Source organism: Corvus moneduloides, chromosome 4 (genome assembly GCF_009650955.1).
Source record: "Corvus moneduloides isolate bCorMon1 chromosome 4, bCorMon1.pri, whole genome shotgun sequence".
NCBI lineage: Eukaryota > Metazoa > Chordata > Aves > Passeriformes > Corvidae > Corvus > Corvus moneduloides.
This window is the reverse complement of record NC_045479.1, coordinates 4,487,960-4,509,763: the sequence shown is the minus strand read 5'-3', so window position 1 is coordinate 4,509,763 and position 21,804 is coordinate 4,487,960. Positions and strand designations below refer to the sequence as shown.

Genomic DNA, 21,804 nt, shown 5'->3' with positions numbered 1-21,804 from the left:
GGGAAATCAGAATCTCCTTTGTTAAATTCTAATTTCTAGAGCTTTTGACAGTGGGTTTAGTTGGTGTCTTGCAAACTTTTTGAGTTTTATTCCATATTTAAAAAAAACCCCAAAACTTTCTAGGAGTGTCATTAAAGAGGACTTTATGGAAGAAGAATGAAGAATGCAGAGTAATTATGCCTTTGCTAAATAAGGTTCTTTATTTCCTGCTTTTGTACAGAGATCACCTCGTTTTTCTGGAGTCGTCATTTTGATTCATCAAGCAGCTGGTTTGTTACTGAAAAGCTCAGAATATTTCCTCTGACTGCCTTCCTGTGAGTATGATCAAAGAAGTTACCTCAGACTTCCTTTCTTGTGGTATTCAGAAGTTGGGGGGTGGTTTTGAGGCTTTTTTTTCTTGTGTGTTTTCTTATTTCTTTGGAGACTGATCCAAATTCCTCTGAAAATCAGTGGAGAGCCCTGCAGCAGACCCTTGGCTCCTGTCCCTCTGGTGTCACTGACACTGGTGATTACTTTGTTCAGAACTGATAGTAGATTTAAAGCATTTCACATGGAATTTTACTTTCAGCTCAAAATCTTTGTGTTTACAGTAATAATTTTGTCAGCGTACGGCCATTCTTTTAGAAGTTCCATTTCTCCACTGCATTTTAGCAAGTTTTTTCTTGCAATGGGAGTCTTAAATCATATTTACTTGTGTTATGATCATATGCTGGTGTGCTACTATCCTGTTGTGTCTTCTTTTTAGAGCAAGCAGGCTCTGAGAAGTAGGTGAGAGACCAAGTAACTGTGTTTACTCACTATTTAAAACATGGAAGACTTAGACATGTTTTTACAAACATTGTTCTTTCACTGCCAGAACAAGTGAGGGCTCACAAACCATTTAAAGGAAGTGTTTATAATGAGTGTAAACTTTAGCCCCTCAATATACGGAAATTCCAGACTGTGGAGACAAACCGTGGCCAGGCTCAAAGTTTAGGCAGTGCCTGTGACAGCAGAATGATGGGTCAGAAATATCACCCCAGCATTGAGGCAGCTCCCTTAGAAGCAGCCTTCCCTCCCTGTCAGGATTCCTGGGTCCGGGCCTATTTCAGCTGCTTTTGTCATTGTCCCTGGGGAAGCAAATTTAACTTTGTCTACACTTCTGAGAAGGTTTGTGCAAGTGCTGAATGGGCTGATAATTGTTGCAGGCTGTTCTCAGCCCGGGTTGTTGTTTTGCAGTTCTGCATTGCTTTCGAGCCTTTGTTGGGGGGTGTATTCAGAACTGAAGCCAGATGCAATCTGGTATTTCCAGTTGTAGGAAATGCTGATGTTTCAAAATTAGGATTTCTTTTTGATTCAGAACCAGCCTAAATGTTCCAAAATTTCCCATGGAACACTTCTTCCCATGAGATGTCTAAGTTCCCACATGCTCTCACGAGTAGTGCATTTATGAAGTACTTAATTTCCTCCAAAATATGAATCCGGGAAAAGAAGGCCATATTGTCCAAAAGCAAGTGGGATCAGAAATGGAAGCTCTTTTCCCCTGTGCTAAGGATAGGATATTCAAAGAGAGCAGTGACTGCCCTCCAGAGTTTTTCTGATACCTCAGCTGCTGGAGTTGTATGTGGAGACAGGTCTGAGCACGCAGGCTGTGGTGTTGAAAGAAGGCACTTCAGCCCCTCAGAACTGAGGCTGAACTGGGGCTGGTTCCTTATTTTGGTTCACTAAATGCATCTGAAAATCCAGGGACTCAGTCATCTTCTGCCAGTGTAGGATGCAGGGTAAGTGCCACCTCTCTCGTGCTGGAGTCCCTCTGCTGCGTGCCCAGTACTTGTCAAGGTGACAAAAGAATTGTGTCCCAAAGAAGTAAAGGAAAAATCTGATCATATTTTCCATTTTTAACCTCCCCTTTCACATGGCAAAGTTGGATGAACAGGAGGATGGGTTTTAGGGGATGTGAATGAAAATACCATGGAAAAGGCCATTAGTTGCCTTTAGAAAATCATTAAAGCAAGTGGTGTGGACCAAAACACTCATTTGGAGAGGAAAAACACCAGCATTATCTCTGTCGTGGAAATGAGACACATCTCTTTATCTGAGTATAAAAGGCAGTAACAGTTCAGTATTATCATGACAGTCCTGTAAGTCCTCTGTTAGTTCTTGAATACAGTCAAACCTGACTGTGGAAGGCAATCTGACATGCTTATATTAATTACTTTCAAAAATAAGTGCTACCCTCAAAGGTTAAGGTTCAAAGTCACTGGCTAGTGATGATTGCTTTTTATTTTCCCTTGGAAATGCTTGTTCTGTTGAAAGATGTTTGCCATTAGGAAACATTGTGTAAGAATGGGTTTGGTTGGCTTTTCTCCCCAATAATCAAGCCTGAAAGCATTTCTGTAGAGTCTCTGAAGATATTTTCTATGGCTCTACTGTGATGAGGTAAAGTGAGATGAACATATGCTCTTCCTTCTCTTATCCATCCTCTCCCCTACTTGGAAAAGGAGGGGCAGAACTCAATCTTGCCTGAGTTTCCCTGTGACTTCTGGGACCTCAGGTGACCTCTGAGTACAGATGGGCCACTTTTTGGGAAAAGCTCTTTTGTGAGAGATGAGAACCTGGTGGATTTTGTGTTACCCTGGGTTGCTGAAGAGGTGTTACAACTTTTGTAAACGAAGCCAGAGCATCATTTAGATACAGGCAGTTTTTCTTCATTTAATGGTGAACCCAAACAAGTAAACCTATTGTGACTCATTCCAAGTTTTGGATGAAGAATATTTTTTTATTTTCCAGAAATTACAGTACTTAGGAATAGTAAAATGGACACACTGAGTAGCTGAAGAGAAATCTGCTTCTGATAAACCATGCCTTGTCAGATAGAGGTTTAAGAACATTTGAAAAAAAAAATTATTATAAAAATTCTGAGCAAGCAGAAAGATCATATGTAAGGGCAGAATTACTGCTGTGCTCGGAGTGCAGGGCGTGGAGATGATTATTTGCATCTTCCCAGTAGGCAGGGAGCAGATAGAGCTCGCTGGAGAGGATGTGGCAGGAACATGCTGCGCTTTTGGTCTGTCCAGCGGCAGGGAGTCCATCAGAGAGCAGTGCCAAGCACAGCCTGGGCACAGCAGAAGCTGTGTCTTTGTCCTCTGTGCAGGGCTACCCTTCTAAGTCAGGAAATGCATGTGCTGAGGGAAACATAGGCTGGGAGCTGGGGTTCTTCAGTCTTCATTGACAGCTGCCCGTTCTCAGCTCCATCACAATAAGCTCTCCTGTCACTTTAAAACTGCTTTTCTGATACTGCTGCTTTGAACCTCCCAGGGCCATTGTTCCCCTGGTGTGTGTAACTTCACAGAGCAGATCAATCTCTTTGTGATGTATGGGGCCAATTACTCAGACCCCTGATAATAATTATACTGCGCAGCATCACAAAGATTTTCCTTGCCTGCATTTTGACGATGCTTTCAGATCACGGAATGAAAGAGCCAAATACTTCTATATAATGTTGAAGTGAGACTTTTGAAATCTCCTAAGAGTATCTTGTCTGCAGCTCATGTTGTATACTCAGGTGTTGTGGTGAGGTTGCCTCAGAAGCACACCAGAACTGTTGGATGTTGATAGGAACTGAGCTTGAACTCCTACCCTCTGGAAGTTTCCCCATGCCTGTTTTCCAACAAGAGCCTGATTTTTGCAACTTTTTCTCACGTGAGCTCTGTGGGTTTGGACCTGTGAAGTCTTTGGCCTGACTCTCACTTTCACTGGGGTCCCTTTATGCAGTTAAGGCATTCTGCTACAGGGGTCTTAAAATGGAAATAGATGACATTTAATAGCTTAAATGAGAAACAGGTCTCCTAAAAAAACCCCCACTAAATTGGTCTTCCCTAAATTGTTGAGTGCTGACCTTGAAAAAGCCCTTACAGTCTCTGCAGGCAGACTGGAAATTTTTTTAGGAGAACAGATACCCCAAACTGCAAGAGAATACCTGAGGCAGGGCTTTTTTCTGCTCTTTGTTGTAGAAAATTCTTTTCCATTACACTTGGTATCCACATGTCTGTCTTAAAGCACAATTTATTTGTCACCGAACCTCAGAACTGCTGGTATAATATTCACCTCACCCTTCTTTGGGATTTTTTCAATCTGCTAGTTTTAAACATTTATATTTAACATGTATTTTGGTTATGTGAACATGTAAAAGACTCCATTTGTATTTTGAATATGGGGAGGGCTTTTTAATGTGGGAGGCAATGTTTAAATATGTTTTGAGAAGGGGGGAGGCAAGAAAAGCTGTCATCCATCAACTGGTATTAAATCCAACTTTGAAAGTTTGATACAAACTAAATCTGACTGTTAGTGCAGACATGATACAAATTAGCTGTGACTTTATGATACCAGCTGTTTCTCTGACAGGGTAAAAGGGCACATAACTAGAATAGCATCTTTTGTTGAAAGCAGTGTTTCCCTTTGTTAAATGGGGGAGCCTCAGGCAAAAATATCATAGTCTGTAGTTATGTGACATGTGCAGTCTGCAACATGCTCGTGGAGCTCGGGGGGCTTTTGAGTGATGTTTTTCAAAGACAGGGTTATCGTAAGTGTTCTATTTTTGCTAGTTTTATCACTGAGAGACAAATCTCTGTCATGTTTTTGCCTTGTGTTAAAAGTGAGGGTATTCTAAGTGCAGTTTTCCTTGCAAGTACGAAGAAAATCCTGAACAGCAAGACCCGAGAAAAGTCTACAAATCCCAATGTAAAATTTAATTAGTTTTTTTTATTAATTGTTCTCGCCCTTTTTTTTTTTTTTCTTACCAGAATTTTTCAGGGCATTTTATTCCATAAAATGTCTACATAGCCTCTAAAAAAGTAACAGTCAGCTCTGAGATATCACTGTACATCTGTGACCCTACTGTGTATCTCTCACCTTAACACCACACTAACCCTGGCTACCTCAGGCAACATAAAGTTGGCTGTAGCACATAAACAAACTGAAACAATGGGATTTATTAAGAAATTGAATTAATCTTACTGCTGCCACTGGACTGAGAACTGGTAAGTTTTCAAAATGTATTACTACAGGTACCAGACATACTCCATTTGAATCAATCAGGGAAGGGGCAATATGGAGTTATAAGTACACAAATACTTAACTAGGAGTACTATGAGGAGCAACACTGAGGATAGAACTGCTAAGAGAAGCAAAATTGAGGCTGAGTCCCTTTTAGACTTTCTTAGCCACTGTGAGAGATGGTAGAGCAAACAAACCCACTGAAGAGGCAGAAAATATAAAATACATGGATGTGGAATTGTAGCAGGCATGTGAGTGAAAAGGCAGAGTTAAGTGTGTTGAAAAATACTCACTTCTACTCGTAAATTTTAAAGATAAATATGTTTCAAAAGAAAAGTTGAGGTTGTAATAGCTGTTGAGTTTTCATGCATTGCTGCTGATAATATGAAGCACAAAATAGAAAATTCCAAGCACTGCTGAATGGGACTTGGCCATTTCTATAGCAAACATCCAATTTTACTGTCTAACATCTGTTTCTGAAATTATGTGAAGTATTTATTTAAAATGTCTTACCATGATAGTCCAAGTGACAAGGGAACATCTTGTTTTCATGAATGTGCAGCGTGGTATGTCAACAAACAAAGGTCCATACATGACATTTCAAGAATGAAACCCAACCACAAGGAGTTCCACATTCTGTATTGATTTTTTTGTTGATGTAGAAGCCAGCTTTCTCCTTATGGTTCTATCCCTGCAAACCTGGAGTATCTCCAAGGAGAGCTTAATGTATCCCTTCCATCTATGCCAGCAGACTGACTATGGGAGCACAGGGCTGGCTACAGATGCAGTCAAAGTGAAAATATGTGTGAGATGCTGGAGAATGTGTTAATCACAAATGTGAAGAAGCAATCAAGAGAAAAAATGACATGGAGAATTTACACTGGTAGTGTTGTAGCCAGAAAATTATGTGCTATCAAATCTTTGATAGCTGCAGAAGCCGTCATCCCACTTGAGTTTTATGGTCAGAACCATCATAGCCTCTTGCAATCTCATATTCAGGATATCTCATAATAACCTCAATAAGAGAAGGGATGCTAGCCCTCAAATCCCAGAATTTAAATTAATCTTTTTGTTATCTGAAAATACATTCCTTTTAATGAGAACAACTTTTTTCCCTCATTTTGAGTTCTAAACTATTGAGTTGTATTGTTCTGAACTTCGATCAAGTTGCCATATTCCTCTCCAAGGTGCTGACATTCAGTGGTGAAGTGATACTGGCTCTTTTGGGTATTTGGGAGAGGACAGACAGCATTTTGTACTCGGAGGTGCCAGCTACCTGCCATCCCCTGGGATGAGGGGTTTGTGCAGTGACCGAGTTACAGTCAAGTACTTGGGTACCATTTCAACAACACAAGGAGGCCTGGGACTTCTGGAGAAGCCTCTTTAGCCACATGGCAGATAGGTTATTCCTAAGGTTGAGTTACTCTGGGATTTACGGTTGATGATGAGGAAAATCCCTTTATTTTAAATGCCCACTGTTTTGCAGGTGCTAATCATGCAAAATGACTCAAGCGTGTGTGTTTCACTTTGTTCCCCCTCTGGCTGGTCCAGTTACCCTCATGTTCATTTGTGTCTCAACTTGATTCATTTGTAAGGGTCAAATCTTTACTTGTGATTCCAAATAACCAGATTTAGAATAGTTATTTAGAATCACTCTCTTACTCGTCTCTTTGGAAGACTCTACAAGCAAAAACTCTATTCTGTTGGAGTAAAATTGGCAAAATTTGACCTTGAAAGTAAGTAAACATTTAAGGACTTGCTTCTGCCAGTTAGTGACACACTGAACATTAGGTTCATTCTTATATAGTTGTATTGATCTTGCCGATTCTTTTCTGTCCTCCCTTTTTCTCTTTCTTTCCATCTCTTGCTTTCAACTTACTTTCATCTTTTAATTTCTTCCACCCAGCCCAAAGCAAAAAATCTATAAGCAATGCTCTTGTTCAAAGTATGGAAGGCAGCTCCAAAACCAACCTTGCTTCAGTTTTAAAACCTTGCTTGAGGGAGCCAGAATCCCTTTAGTTAAATGATTTAATTTTCAAGCAGTATGAATCATGCAGCAACTGCACAAGCTCTGGCTAGAATATATTGTACATATGTTTGCTCTTTAGGCAGTAAGAAGAGAATCCAGAACTGGAGGTCATTTGAGTTACAACTGCTTTGGGGGATTTTTTTTTTTTTTTTCTAAAACATTCCTTCTAACAAATGCAGTTTAAATGGGTTTGTTTATACGGCGTGGAATTGGAAAGGCCCAAACTAACCAGGCTTTACACAATGTGGCCTTCTTCCAAATTAATCTAAAATATTTTAATCCCTCTGGAGTTTCTTTATCCTCTGCATCTGTGCTATAGTGGAGACACATTTTTAACATTTCTTTGAGGAAAATTACCTTTTTTTCCCCTCCAACTGTACTCAGCAAGGTCAATGGAGCACTGTTATATGCTATTTAAACATCTGAGATTCATCATATATCTGCACAACAGAAAGAATCATCATAAAAGGTCTAATGAATCCCAACTGCTCGCCAAGTAAGGGAGTCCCCTTACGGATATTGGGGATTAGAAACAAAGAATACATGCAAAACACAGGTTTTTACACTTCAGCTTTTACAATTAAGAACTAAACTACCCCTTAAGAAGGGAGCAGGGAATGTTTGTGACCCCCCAGAACAATTCTGGCAAATCACACCCTGCTTGAGCCGAATTCTGAAGTCACTGCATGGGCCAAGATGTTCTCTGGGTCTGCCTGGATGCAAGGGGTCCACTCTCCTTGTGGGGCCGGGCTTGAGCAAGAGCCTGAAGGGGCTTCTTGCCCCTGGGAAGGGAGATGCTCCAAGTCATGGGCAAGTTCCAGTGCTGGCTATCTCAGCCTCTGGCTGTGTGCCTATACTTGGTTTTAAGGCCTTCTTCATTTTCTTGTTCAGTAGCAGGTTTACGAGACCGAACTCTTTTTTACTACCCAGGAATTTAAATACTGAGGGAGGCCTAAAAATTCCAGTTTTTGTAAAATGATTCTCCAGGCATTTCAGAAGCCACTGCTACTCCTTCAGTTGCCTGTAGTTCCAGTCAGCCTGAAATGGCCACAGGGAGTAGGTACAGCTTGGATCTTTTGGGAGGTTTTATCTGGAAACCTGTTATGGGGGCATTTTTATCTGAAATACTGTTATTTAGCTTTTTTTTTTGTTTGTTTTTGGTAGATGACACCAGGGCTGGTTTAGTATTTAGCTAGTGTTTATTCTAGACTCATTGATCCTCTGAATACTGCTAGATCATGAAGTTCAGACAACTTTAAGATCGAACCTCTGAAGGAAAAATGAAATGCTGAAGGTCTCTGTTCTGTGGAGGCCTAGGGCTTTACCACAGTTGTTTTTTAATTCTCCTCACTGAAGTCCTGCAGGGACGGCAGAGAAATGAGCTACTCTGCCAGCCTGCTCCAGGCTGGTGGTGGCCTTGTCCTTAATCCTGGTGGACTCTGCCTGTCCCAGCTCTAAGGGGTAGGGAACGGTGCTGTTCTCCTGCACAAGGGGTGCAGGATGTGGTTGGTGGGATGGCACACTGGGATAGTGATGGTCTGAGTGAAGTCATCCACTAGGATCTGTCACCCCAGTCCGTCCCTACTTTTTAATTAAGAATCATACCTACCTCAAACACATTTTCCCCATCTTTTCACATAGTCTGAGGTATTTTGGGACCACTGCAAGCCATACAGTAACGGAATAAATTCCAAGTGCAGCAGGAGACCACATTGGAGGAAAAACTCATTAAGTGCCAAGGGCATTTCTTTTACTTTTTCTACTGGTACTGGAAAATATTCCCTAAATAATACATCTGGATGTAGAGGAGAAGAGAGGGAAAAGATGAAAAACAATCCTTTAAATTCAGTAGGAGCCTATTTAATGGCTTGTTTAATCTGCCAGCTGGCACAGCATTGACTGCTTGCTGCACATACTTTAAGAAGACCTATGTAGTTCTTGGAAGTGAGTTTATATTAAGTTGTAGAAACTTAAATATGGATAAATTGGCAAGGCTGCTTTTTGGTACTTAATACAAATCAAGAAACTGCTTAGTCATCTCCAAAGATATTTCTGTCTCCTTTTTAATATAAATACCCAAGTAATATGGACTTAAAGCAGTAGCAAAGATAGTCAAAATTCAGATCTGTTCCCTGTGTGTGCCCTCTTTGAACTATGTGCGCATCCTTCGGACTTTGAAATCACATGTATTCTCTATACAACGCTGTGCTTTGGGCAGAGAGTTCTTTTGTTGTTTGTGACACTATTTTGTTTGATGTAACATTGTGAGTTGGTACATGATGAATGTGTGTCTTCTCCAGCACTCCTCAGCTAAGAAAACTGGTGCCATCTTCATGTGGATTTTATTAAGGGTGTCTTGCTAGTGGTATCACCTAATAGGTGCTCCAGAGTATATTTTGAATCTATTTTATACGACTCAAGTGTTGGTGCTTTTGGTTTTTAATTGGCTTTGTGTGAAGGTAGATGGGTGCAACTGAGAGCAAACTTGACGTGCAGTGTGATGTATATAATTACACTTACACTTTCTGTTCCTGAAAAGTTAGGCTGCACCAAGATGCATGTCTTCTGTTTTCAATTACTTTCAGCAGTGGAAAAGCAAGGGAGAAAAGCTTTAACAACAGACCAACCTGTCTTTTATGTTTAGGGAATCCTTCAACAGGATCTGAAGTGACACTTGTCAGTATTTACAAGTTTTAGAGATTTATTTGGTTCAGGTAAGCATTGAAAAATCTGGCTAGTTTAGTCCTGTTTATTTACGGTTTTCAGATACAGCTTTTATTTTCTTTGTTCTCCTTAAGGATGCAAGCTCTTTTCAGGTTGGTTTCTGGTGGGGTTTTTTTTTGGGTGTTTTTTTTTTTTTTTTTTTTTTTTTTTTTTTTTTTGTTGTTGTTGCTGTTGTTTTGTGGGGTTTTTTTTTGTTTTTTGTTTTTTTTTTTAATCTGGGATATGGATTGTAAGAATCCTCCAAGTTTGCAAGCATTATCATCTGGGATTTTGGTTTGATTCTTCCCTGTACACATCCAACTGCACCCTGTGGCTGTGAAAAAGGGGCTTCATGTGCCTTTGGGGCCCAGAACCTATACTGTGACCAGTCATGTGTGCTCCGTGTCTGTCTGAGCTGGGTGAATTACATGGCAACAAGGGAGGCTGGAGGAGAGCCCATAGGGGTTTTGGATCCCTATGGAGGATTATTTAGGGAATGGTAGTAGGTAACATTCACTACAGAGATGGGGTTTTTTCCCCACTTATTTTTTTATGGAATATTACACTTTTTTTCCTCTGGACCACACAGATACCTGAGGCACTGTTCCTAAATGAATTAAACAATTTTAAAATTTATTTGCTTTACGCAGTGCTAAAGTGTAACTTTCTTTTGTCACATTAAGACAAAGCATTTATGTATGTCTGTGTGCACACAAGATACTGTCAGGTCTCACCTGTCTTGTTTAATTGACTCTGAGCCAGGCCAAAGCCTTGCTGTTGTTGGGTCTTCTGGTTTGGTGACATCGTTGCGTTAGTGTTTCCTTGTTTTCAGCCAAGCTCAGCCTAAAGTGGGGGGAGTATGATGTAGGCTTCAAATATGGCAAGAGCTTGAGGGACATACATCTATTTTGTGATACCCTGTTTGAATGGTCATGTTGAAAGGCTCTGTGTTTTTGCTGCCCTGTTTTAGCTCTTTAAAGCTAGGACTGACCTCCTGCTTCAACTTGCAACCAAAATGACACAGGACTGCTGCTTATTAGAGATGAATTGATAGACCTACTTGGCAGGAAACAATCTAGGTTTCATTTTTAAAGATGACTGGAAGTGTGAGCTGGAAAAGCCCAGCAGAAATTTCTGGAGCTGGATCCATTCCAAGTGGAATTCCACAGACTTCCATGATGTTCTGCAATTGAATAACTGGACTTTCAGCTGCAATGGATCTATCATGGTGACGTGTTTTTTCTGTGTAAGTTTAAAGGTATTGGGAGGGAAGATGAGTTAAAATTGAAGAGCAACTGGCAACACCTTGAAAATTTATCATTCCTTTCTTCCAAGGAACTGGTTGGATTCAAAATACTCAGTGTCTCTTCGGGCAAAACTAGTAACATCAGCACACCAAAGAACTTTAGGTGTGCTGCGTTATTTTTGGTCATATTTCTTTTTTCTTTAAAAATGCAGGGGTGATGACTAAAACCTGGTATTGCTGCTTGGTGTTGGCTCAATAGAGCAAGCAACAGAGATCCCCTCAACTCTCATTAGAGTTTATGATGTTCAGCACCAGGCAGAGCTGGATCCTAGAGCTGCATGTTTTAACACAAAAAGAAAAAGGGTTGAAAACACAAAACTGGAAGCCACAGTGAGCTGGCTGCATTGTGTCTTCATATTATTTTCTATTACTTTTTTATGACTGACCGTGTAGCTTAATGTATCATGATTTTGTATTTTGAAACGCGTTCCAGAAAACGTGGAGTTTGAAGCCTGGCTGAGTGAATATTGCTGTTGGAACCTTACCTTGAGATTTGCTCAAACATTTCATTATTTTTAATGGCATGGCCTTAGCTTTTTAATTCAAGACCTGAGAGATACAGAGAGAGTGTGTAAATAGAGTGCTAAAACATCCATAAAACCTGCTTGGAAACAAATAGATTCAGAAAATGTATTGGTGAGGTATTGCATGTGGGCATGAAGGTCAACAGATTGTGCAAGGGTGGGACAAGAGCAGGGCTGGGAGCAGAGTAGCAGAAGTCAGAAAGGCAGACACTTCATTTTCTGATCAGCTCCTTGCCTGGACAGGGAAAATCCCTTCTTTCAAGTGGAAAGGCAAATATGGCGAGCTGCACCGCTACTGCTGGCTCCCTCGCCAGCTGTGGTGCAGAAGAAATGCTCCTGCCCTTGGGCAAAGCACCACCTTCCCTGGCTGATGCCTGCGCCACTCTGGGCCCAACCCCTCTGCCTACTGCCCCAGCTGTGGCTGCGGCTCCCAGTACGAGCCCCTACTGCTCATGATGGACACCAGACTGTCCTGTCCCGTGCCACTCCTGAGAGCATCCCTGGGTGGCAGAAACCAGCATGGTTTCTGCTCCAATGGCTTGTTCTGCTTCACACCTCTGTGGTGGCATCTCCCCACGGGGGTGCACTGCGAATTTGAGCGTCCAGAAGGGAGTAGCAGCTCACACTGATTAGCACTCGGTGCATGGTCAGCAGCTCCTGCAGGCACTTCTGCCTCCAGCTGCACCTCCACTGCGCCTCGCTCCAGCCTGGGGTCCTGGGTCGTGCTTGTGTCACTCTGTGTCTGTCCTGGGGCACGTTCCACCCAGCACATTTCCTCAGAGGGGAGGCAGCCGTGGCAGGATCAGGGCACGCAGCGCATCTATGGCTCCTGCCAGCTGAGCTAGCATGAGGCTCCCTCTCCAGGGGATTTGATCACATGAGACAGCATTGACAAGAACGAGTAAGTTTTCCTTCTCCCTATGCCTTTAAAGGGATACAGGGTAGCAGTTTTGTTTGTGTAGGCCAGAAGTGAAGATTGGCTTTTCCACAGTTGTGCAGCTGCTTCTGCCCGTGCAATACTCTTTTCCATTCTCTCTTTTTTTCTCACTGATAGAAATCAGTGGGAAATTGGCATTGTCATTTAACAGGGCAAGAAGTGCATTCTCCTCTTTAATATATCTTGGTCATCTGAGCTAGCTGTTCTTTCCTATTATTAAGAACAAAGAGCTCCTGGCTGGAAGTTGTTGGCCTGGGTGCTGTTTTTCTTCTCTTGGAGCTTGTGGGAGACGAAGCTGGCCAAGAGCTGGGGCATTGCCACAAGTTTCAACTGTCAGGCCACAGATGTGTGACAAAGCGTGCAGGAGGACTGAGTGCAGGATATGGGCATTCTTGTGATTAGATTAGCAACATGAAGATGAAGGTGTTTGCTGGTAGAAGCAGATAAAAGGCAAAGGGTCACTGGTGAATGATATCCCATGAGCCTGCTTCCCAGTGTTTGGTTGCAGGAAAAAGTGAACACAAGTCAGAGCTCATTTTGGGATTAAGCACTTTTACAAATGGTTTTGTGGACTATAAAATCCCTTCAATTTCTGTGTTTTGCCTTTCAAAATGGGGGCCTCATCGTCATTACCTGTGTTATTCTCACAATTAAACAGTGGTAAAGGGCAATGCAGCTTTTACTGCCCTTTGTATCTACAGCAAAGTCTAAGTGTTTCCTCAGTGATAATAGTACATGTAAGAATAATTCATTTCCCACAAGCAAGGATTGCAGGAGTAAAAGAAATTCTGCCTTTGCAATTGTGTGCACAATGGTACAAGAGGATGAAGTAGCCTATATTGTCAAAATCTGAGATTACACCAGCTTCTGCCCTGCAGGGTAAGCCCATCGAACTTTCATAGTGGGTATTAGATGAATCTGGCCTGTGAGGGTGGAATCCAGTCCTGACTGAAGTCTCTGGGAAGTGTGCCAGGGATTCCAACAGGACCAAGATTTCAACTCTAGTTTGTATACGAATAATATTTCAGTATCTTCTGATCTTTGGGGACAACATATTTGAAATACTTCAGAGGACACTTGAAGAGGAGAGTCAAGGGTCGATCCTTATACCATGAGAACCAGTGGCTGTGCCAGCAGCTTCCAGCTATGTCTTGTTTCTTCCTTCATCTGCTAATGGGAAATGATAGACAAATGTCACAGAGATCAGGGGTGGGGCCAGTATATGCAAATCCAAATGTCAAGAGAAAGCTCTGCCTGGCCCTTAAGTCAACGTGCAGTAGAGGAAAGGTGAGGAAGGAAGTAGGAGGAGTGGAAATGGCATATCCTCAACCAGCCTGCCTAAGGGAGTAAAGATAAATGGGGACTTTCCATTGCACCCGAGTGGCTCTGAGATGGAAGCTCTGGCTGCTGCAGCAGCGCTAATGTTTGCTGGTGCCTCTGGGACTGCACAGCTCTGCAGTGCTCCTGCCCCAGTCCTGAGCTAGATCACGCAACAAGAAATGGACCAGCCACGGATCTTTTAGTTGCAGACCCAAGGAGTAAACTCTGGCAGGAACAAAGCCCTATAAAAAGCTCCCTGCCAGCACTTTCATGTGGTTCTGTAGCAGCAGCAGCTGTCACAGGGCCTGGCACCTTCAAGAACATGTACACTTTGGTAACTTGTGCTGGAGGCGGGGCGGGTGAAACCTGCTCTGCACCTACTGGAATTGAGGGCCTGGACCATGGCATCATCCTGTGGGCCATCAGTAGTCCACAAAGCACCAGCTGGGAATCTCTATTCTATATAAGCACTGCATATTTTTGCTCAGGATGCCACAGAGATGTTCACTAATATGTTCGTCAGGCTTGCAAATGCCCCACCAACGTACATGAGCTTTTTAAACTCCTGTGAAAGACGAGATGGAAATTGTACATTATATCAAAAGCTGAGACTTTAGCAGATGGGGTTTTTGATTTCCTTGTTGAAATTCTTTGTAATTCACTGCCTCCTTCTCATAAAGTTGGTTGTTTGGAAATATACACGTAGCTGGAAGTGAAATGTTTGAAGAACTGAAACTGGGACCTTGAGAAAACACCAAAGTTTGATTTTCTTATTCTAAGGTTGGTTTGCCATTGATGAATTTTCCTTGGAAGTCCTAAGAAGCATGGTCAGATGAAACAAGGCACAGCTACATTGGAATAAAACTGTGTTCATGTTGACCTAGTAGATCTTTTTTGCCTCAAGTCCCAAATGAGCTGTTCTGTTTGGGAAGGAATAAAGCTGCTTGATACCAGTTTGTGTGTATGTATGTGTGTGTGTATATATGTAAAAGAGTTTATTTTCTGCAGTCAACATGAATTCTTGGCCAAGTTTACAGAAACAATTGCAGATGTGGTTTTTGCATGAAAGGAACGTTGAAAATGAATTTATGGAGCCTTACTGTTGGTAATGGATGACTGCAGTGATATCTAACATCTTGGACTGAAGAAAGCCATGCATGAGGTGTGACAAAGGACAGATCAATCCTTTGAACTCCACCTCGTGATTTCAATGAAGTCGTGCCTGTTTCTAAAAGACGCGAGTGGCACTGAATGCTTCTAAAGCAGAATTAATAGGGGAGCAATGAAAATAATTTCCAAATGTTTTCTGACAGATTTTAATAAAAAACACATTTATTTGTTTTTGACAGAAGATAGATTAAGGAACTTTAATTCTCCCAGATATTGCAGTGGAATGCTTGTCATACCTGTGTTTCACGGATGCCAGATTAAACAAGTCGCATTTAGACAATGAGTGTTGCTTGCTGAGTTGCTTTTAGCTTCAAAAGGGGCAATGAAGGCATTCTGTTTTCACTTTTGAGGTGGAGGGGGTAGAAAGAAAGGGCAATGGCAGTCTTAGGGATACAGTAGATGTCATGGCTTTTAGCCAGCTGAAGTAAAATATCCTTTATGCTTCTGACTGACAAGTCCTTTGCTGATGTTTGAAAGGTCCACCCTTAGACACCAGGACTTTGAACACCTGAGGTGGACAAAAATGGGAAAATGGGATACTTGGATTAATGTGGTACAAGTGACAAAGCTGCGTGCAGTCTCGGTTTAAGTCAAAATTTAATGAGAAATTTGATGGTTTTGGTGGTAGTATTAAGGAAAAAAAAAAGAGGGCAATGACAGAGCAATAACTTGGGTCATCTGTCACCACCTGATCCTGCAGTGAGGACAGGTCAGAGGACAATCAAATGTTTAGTTGCAAGCACCTGGGAAACCTTTGTGTAGCTGGACTTGGAAGGGTCCTGAAATTTCTCTCAGCTCCTGCAGAGCTGGGATTCTGCCATAGAGCAGGATGGGCCTGTGCTGGTACCCCACTTTATTCACCAGTGTGAGAGGCTCGTTGGGCTCAGAAAGGAAAGGGACACACGTGGGGCACAGCGTGCAGAGGTCTTTAGGTACGATAGGAAATTTAGCGGGAGATTTCTCTTGTCACAAAGAAACCTAAGGCCAAACCCCCTTGCTTCCCTTCAGGTGAATGAGGAAATTGGCAATTCTTTCATTGTGCCAAGAGGGAAGTAAGATGGAATGTGCTTGTGCAATGCAGCCACCAGGCATGGCCAGCACAGGGGCTCATGCAAGACTGTGTTGTATTAGGCAATATGCTTTGGTTTGAAGCTTCCTGGCTCAGCTTGTTTGAAGCTGGTGCAGAAGCTCAGCCTAAACATCGCAGTCTGGGAGCTCATGCAGTGTAATGGAAAGGTGATTGGGAGGTCTTGAAAGACCTTTCTGTTTAAAGACCTGAAGAGTAGTTCGCGTTTCTGCTTGTTGCCAGACTGGCTCATCTGTTTTTAAGATCGCCTGGATGCTGAGCTGTCTCTGAAACCAGCGCTGGGAATAGGGTGAGGACAGTTTTAAATCTGAGCCAGAGCAGGAGGTTATTTTGCTCTCCATACTGGGTTACACAGTTATATGGTTGCATGTGTATTTCTACTCAGCCAATTTATTGTTTGCTTTCAAAAAGCCTATTCCCACCAAGTACTATTAAAATATTTTGTCACGTATTTGCAATTACTGTGCGCCTTCCTCTGATTTTCTACCTTGATGAAAGCTTGAAGAAAGACGACTAAATTTTCAGTTTCTCATGGGATGAGACAAGAAGGGGAGCGGGATTTACAAGTGTGTGCTTTGTTCTGGGAGGGATTAAGTGTGGCTGTCCTTGAAGAAAGTACTTTTTAGCAAGATAATTTTAGCAATAAACCATAGTCAGCTGAAGATCAAAGGCACTATGTGAAGTGCAGAGAGGGAGAGACTGGTACTGCTTTAGAAATGAGGATTTTTTTGTGGGTAAATGATATTTTCAGAGCACACACTTTGCTGTGATTCTGATTCAAGCAATGCAGCAATGTAGGTAAATTCTTCCACAGGTCCATCTTTTGCACCTGGTGGTGGAAAACCCCCCAAAGTTTACTTCAGATTGTTTCAGTGGTGTAAAAGCTGAAAAAGATGCTGAGGATTTTGTTTTGCGGTAGAAACAACAAAATGATAAGTGGTGGACCTTTTCCCACTGTAAGGGTAGCCCATGTTCCAGTAATTTGCAAATATGTGTGGATGCCAGGGGAATAGAACTGGTCAAATAGTTTCAGACATCTGCATCTATTTGATAAATAAATATATTATGCTTCTTTAAAATTTATTGGTGTCTCCTAGTGGAATTAGATGAAAAACATACCTGGAAATAATATGGAAAAAAAAATAAATTGAGGTATCAAAATATTTTCTGTTGTAATTTGGAACCACAAATTTTTATATTTAAAATAAAACTAGGGAATTTGTCTTTTTGAGGTTGAATGCAACATTGCTTTTGAAATGGTTTTCTTGGGGTGGTTTTTGTCTTTTCAGAAAAATGAAACTTTTTTAGTCTGACAACAACTTACTAAAAATAAGTGTTACAGGAGAAAAAATATACAAAGAGTGAAAAAATAAAATGTCTCTGCACACCTTGGAAGGTCACACACAGATACATTTTCACAATTGGCTCTGAAGGCAGGCCCTGGATGGGAACTGGGTGGAGTGTTACATTTTGTCCCAGTATGTTTTCACTCATGAACAATTTTAATTTTAAAAAAAGAAGCATTAAAATGTGCATGCTCCCAAAAAAGGTTTATAGACAACATTTCAAATAATTGGTACCTACCTCAATAAATCAATTCTTGAGTCTTCTGAGAATCTTAGGTTTTATACTATGTATAAAAAAGTGTGCATTATATTATATATATTACATATTTTTGTGGAAATGGGAAGAATTTTTAGACAGATGTTATTGTCTGGTGGTTCTCAGAGGCTGAAAGATAGCTTGTCATTTTTGGGGAGACAGTGAACAGCACTGAATAGTTGACTTCTTCAAGTGAACCTTCAGGCTGATGACTCATTTTCTTGCACTAATATGGTTTTGGTAGCTAAAGGTCAAACTGTTGACCTGATCTCCATTTCCCAAGTGGCTTCCTCATTTTTGAAAGAGAGATTTGGATTGCAAGTCTTCTGAATGTCCTGCAGTGGCTGTGCCTCAGTCCTTTGAGAGGAGACACTACACTGTACTAAACCCTTGGTATCCTCTCAAGATCTCCATCCATCTGATCTTCCCTGCACGACAAAAAAGCACCCCGAGGATGGGGAAAAGTTGCTGCATCAGGGAGCTCCTTATCACTGCTGGGCAATCTCCCCAGTGCTCCTGGGAAGGAAAAAAGGGGAGGAAGAACAGAAACAGTTCTGGGTTGTTGTTATTACCCTCCTCAGACTTCCTCACGAGGAAGAGCTTGAGCTTTTGGAGATGAGAGGTGGTGCTGAGGACCATGTAGAAAGGAAGGGGGTGGAGGATGGGCTGGGACATTTGGAGAAGGGATGGGCATAATGATGCACAGAGCAGCCCAGAAGGAAAGAGTGTGCCATGAGAGGTGGAGAGAGGGACTGGATAGGAGGTGATGAAGGTGCAAATAAACCAGGTATCAAAGCATGTCTGCTTTGGGGTTGGTATTCTCGTTTCTAGCATGTGAGTTGTCATCCTAACAGCCAGCTCTTTGTTTTAAATCCCTGATGATGACTCCACAGACTAAATGCTGCTGCCTGGTGTAGTCTTAGTTCCTGAGGACACTGTTATCTGCACAGAAAACCAGCATGCTGCTTTGAACTTGCTCTGTAGTGTCCCATTCCTCCTTTGATCCTTGTCTCCCAGCCGGGGGGAACCATGTCAGCCCTGCAACTCGCAGGTCCTCCAGCAAAGCAACTGGGGCCAGATTTAGCTGCACATGTGAGCTGAGATGGAAACACTTCTTGGGAGAGAACGGAAGATTTGCTGTTCTGGGTTCTTCAAGGGGTACCCGGTGCTAGGAGTAAACACAAGATTGGCAAAAAGTCTTGTTGCAACTTGCTTTTTAGATATGTGGTCTAACTGTGAATTAAAAAAAAAAAAAAAAAGGCAAGCAGCAGCAATGGTAGTGTTGTCTCTATCAGATTCACAAAATTAACATTTCCTTTGAATCTCCACAAAACAGCCCCAGACAAATGCAAGGAAAATCACATCAACAACAACAAAATTTAAAATCCCCCAATCTGGGAACAAATCAGAAAGAAAAATACCCCCAGGGAAAGTAAACTGATAAAATAACCTTCACAAAACCCCTGCCCTCAGCACTGTTTTAATCCAAAAAAGGGGGCAGAAAAAGGCACGAATTCCCTGAAGTCATGCAAGGCTTTGCTGGTGCCAGTGATTTTATGGGGAGGGCACTTGGCCGTTGCACCGGCGGGCAGGAATATAAAGCCGCAAGACGGATCTCCATCTGCACACAGAGCGCTCCAAATAACCTACAAATGCACCTTGGCTTTGTTTCCCTTCAGCTGCCAGCAGCTCCCGAGCCACCTTTGGAGGTTTTAGCCAGCATCTGCACGGTGGCTTTCTCTGCGGAGTGACGGGCTGGGAAACGTGGTTTTGGGGGGGACGTGGGGGGTGGAAGTCCTCGGAGTGCAGCGCCGGGGCTAGGATTGCAGAGGAAGCTGAGGCCTCCAGCCCTGCACAGGAAGCAATCTTAGAGCAGGCCTTAAATGCCAGATTCCAGGCAGAGTTTAACTAACCACTGACAGCTCTGTAAACAAAGCAGGGACAAAAAGAGAGCAGCTTTCCCTTTTCTGGTAGTCATTTTTGGTTTGGGGGCTGCAGGGGAATTCTGTAATAGTCGGCTTGATGGGATATAAACCGAGGCTGGAAAGGCTTTGTATATGAAGAACTGTAAAGGGGAAAATACTTCATGGACTAAATCATAAAGAAGAAGGTAGGGCACGGGGAAAACGCGCGGATTAAACTACAAAAAAAATATTGCTACTTTTCGTTCTTTGAGCAGGATTTGTACATGGTTTGACTTCCCCTGGGTGGTATTTAAAAGCAGTGGCTTACTTTTCTTGTTTCTCTTTTCGTTTTCTCCCCTCCCTTTTCTCTTTTCCTTTTCTCTTCCTTTTCTTTCTTTTCTCATTTTCTCTTCACTTTCTTTTTTTTTTTTTTTTGCATTTCTGAAGCGGGGTGGGAACAGACAGACGGGGAGTAACTTTTGCAGAACTTTTAATTATCTGTACAACTAAGGAAAGTAAGAACTCTCTTGTGCAGTGCTTTTACTGCTTGCGGTGAAAAATTGGAAGCTTGAAGTTAAAAATCCTGCTGAATTGTTGCTTTTGTTAGTGGAAAAGACCTGTGACGTTACAAATAACTGGTCTGCGGCTAGCAGATGTATACAGTCCTTACTTAAAGCATGTTGATTTAATTTTAACTAGGAAACTAAACGCATGGGCTATGTTTATCCTACAAGACGTTTCATTAATCTTGTTTATCTCAACAATACTGAGGAAGTTGAGTTTTTTGATGGAAAAAGAAAATAGTTACAGCGAAGTTAAGACAGCAAAACAAAACTAAAGGGACTCAGCTGGTTAAATGCATCCCTTGCGTTTTCACTCTCATCTAAGTGATCATCTCCCTTTTAGATTTGGACCTTCCCAGAGCTTGGAACGCTTAAACACCCACCATGGATGACTTTGAACGCCGCAGAGAACTCAGGAGGCAAAAGCGTGAGGAAATGCGCCTGGAAGCAGAGAGGTGAGTTACTGCATGTGGAAAATGGTGCTGGTGGCTTGCCTTTGATTAGCAGTGGCTGTGAGAATTTCTGCCTTAAGTTCCAAAGAGTCCTTGTGCTAACGATATGTGCCATAAAATGGCTTTAGCTGATGTTGTGGGAGAGATGAGGGGTGTCTATTGTCTAATTCCCTTAGACTGCTCTAAATGTCTGGCTTCTAGTTATTTTGCTGCGTGGATAAGTGTAAACATCAAAGGTGGAGTATGGCCATGTGAAATCATTGATAGGAAAGCTCATCCTCAGATGCTGAGTGCTGTGCAGAAGGGATTGTGTTTGTCAGATATGATAAATATTGAAGATAAAGTTATAAGAGATGAATTGAAATCTGGAATACACCTGGTATAGCATGTGTGCAGTTGCTGTTGTGTTTCTACTGCCTGTGCCTTTTTATTCATTTACAACCACTTTATGTGGGCAACAAGGGCAGCAGTTGCTATCAGTTGTTACAAGCTTACTTTGGTGAAAAGAGAGCAGATTTTGATGTGGGTATGATGATGTCAATTTATGAAAGAAATACCATAAAAATTCTGGGAATAACATTTCATTAACTAAACCCATTTTACACCTGTACAGTTCTGTTCACTTTAATGAAATTTTGCAGTTTACACTGCTGTAAGTAGGGAGAAAGGCTCCATTTACTTTTGTAATGTCTTCAGTGATAAAAAGATTTGATTTAATTCATTAACACTGTACTGATTTAAAAAAATAAAAGCTAGCTTTAAGCACATTTTGTTCTCATTTTTGTATTTCATTCTGAATAGGGAGTTCATTTTCGTTTCTTTCATTTCCCATGAGCTGACAAAACCATGGTGTTTTGGATTCTGAATACTGTGAAAGAAAAGGTGTTTCCAGAGAAGTTTTAAATGGAAGCCAGCAGAATGCATTACGTTTTGTATGCCCACTTTGAGCTTTTTAATAAGGCTCTGCTACGTCAGCAATTGTCTGATGGAAGTCAATGACACTTGGGGGGGAATCCCTGAAGATGAGATGCAATAACTGCCTTTCTTCCCAAAGGAAGGGCTGCCGTGCAGTGCTGGGGATGTGAGCTCTCATCAGGCTGTATGCTGAACCCTCGAGCTCTGGAAAGCAGCAGTGCTGCCAGCAGATAAATAAACTCCTGTGGAGCGTGGTGG

At 41.9% G+C, this 21,804-nt stretch overlaps 1 protein-coding gene across 7 annotated transcripts in view; it reads left to right on the top strand.

Annotated features, from left to right (window-relative positions):
- CALD1 (caldesmon 1) overlaps positions 1-21,804 on the top strand; it is a 177,311-nt gene that overhangs the window by 70,473 nt on the left and 85,034 nt on the right. For 5 of the 7 annotated variants that reach the window (XM_032105937.1, XM_032105936.1, XM_032105943.1 and 2 more), the window contains 2 exons: positions 221-314; positions 20,523-20,634. In XM_032105937.1, coding sequence (XP_031961828.1) covers positions 20,564-20,634 — 71 coding nt within the window. In that variant the 5' untranslated portion in view covers positions 221-314; positions 20,523-20,563. Of the gene's footprint in view, positions 1-220; positions 315-19,349; positions 19,823-20,107; positions 20,132-20,522; positions 20,635-21,804 lie in introns of those variants that run through there. The other 2 variants (XM_032105938.1, XM_032105939.1) reach the window with 2 other exon arrangements.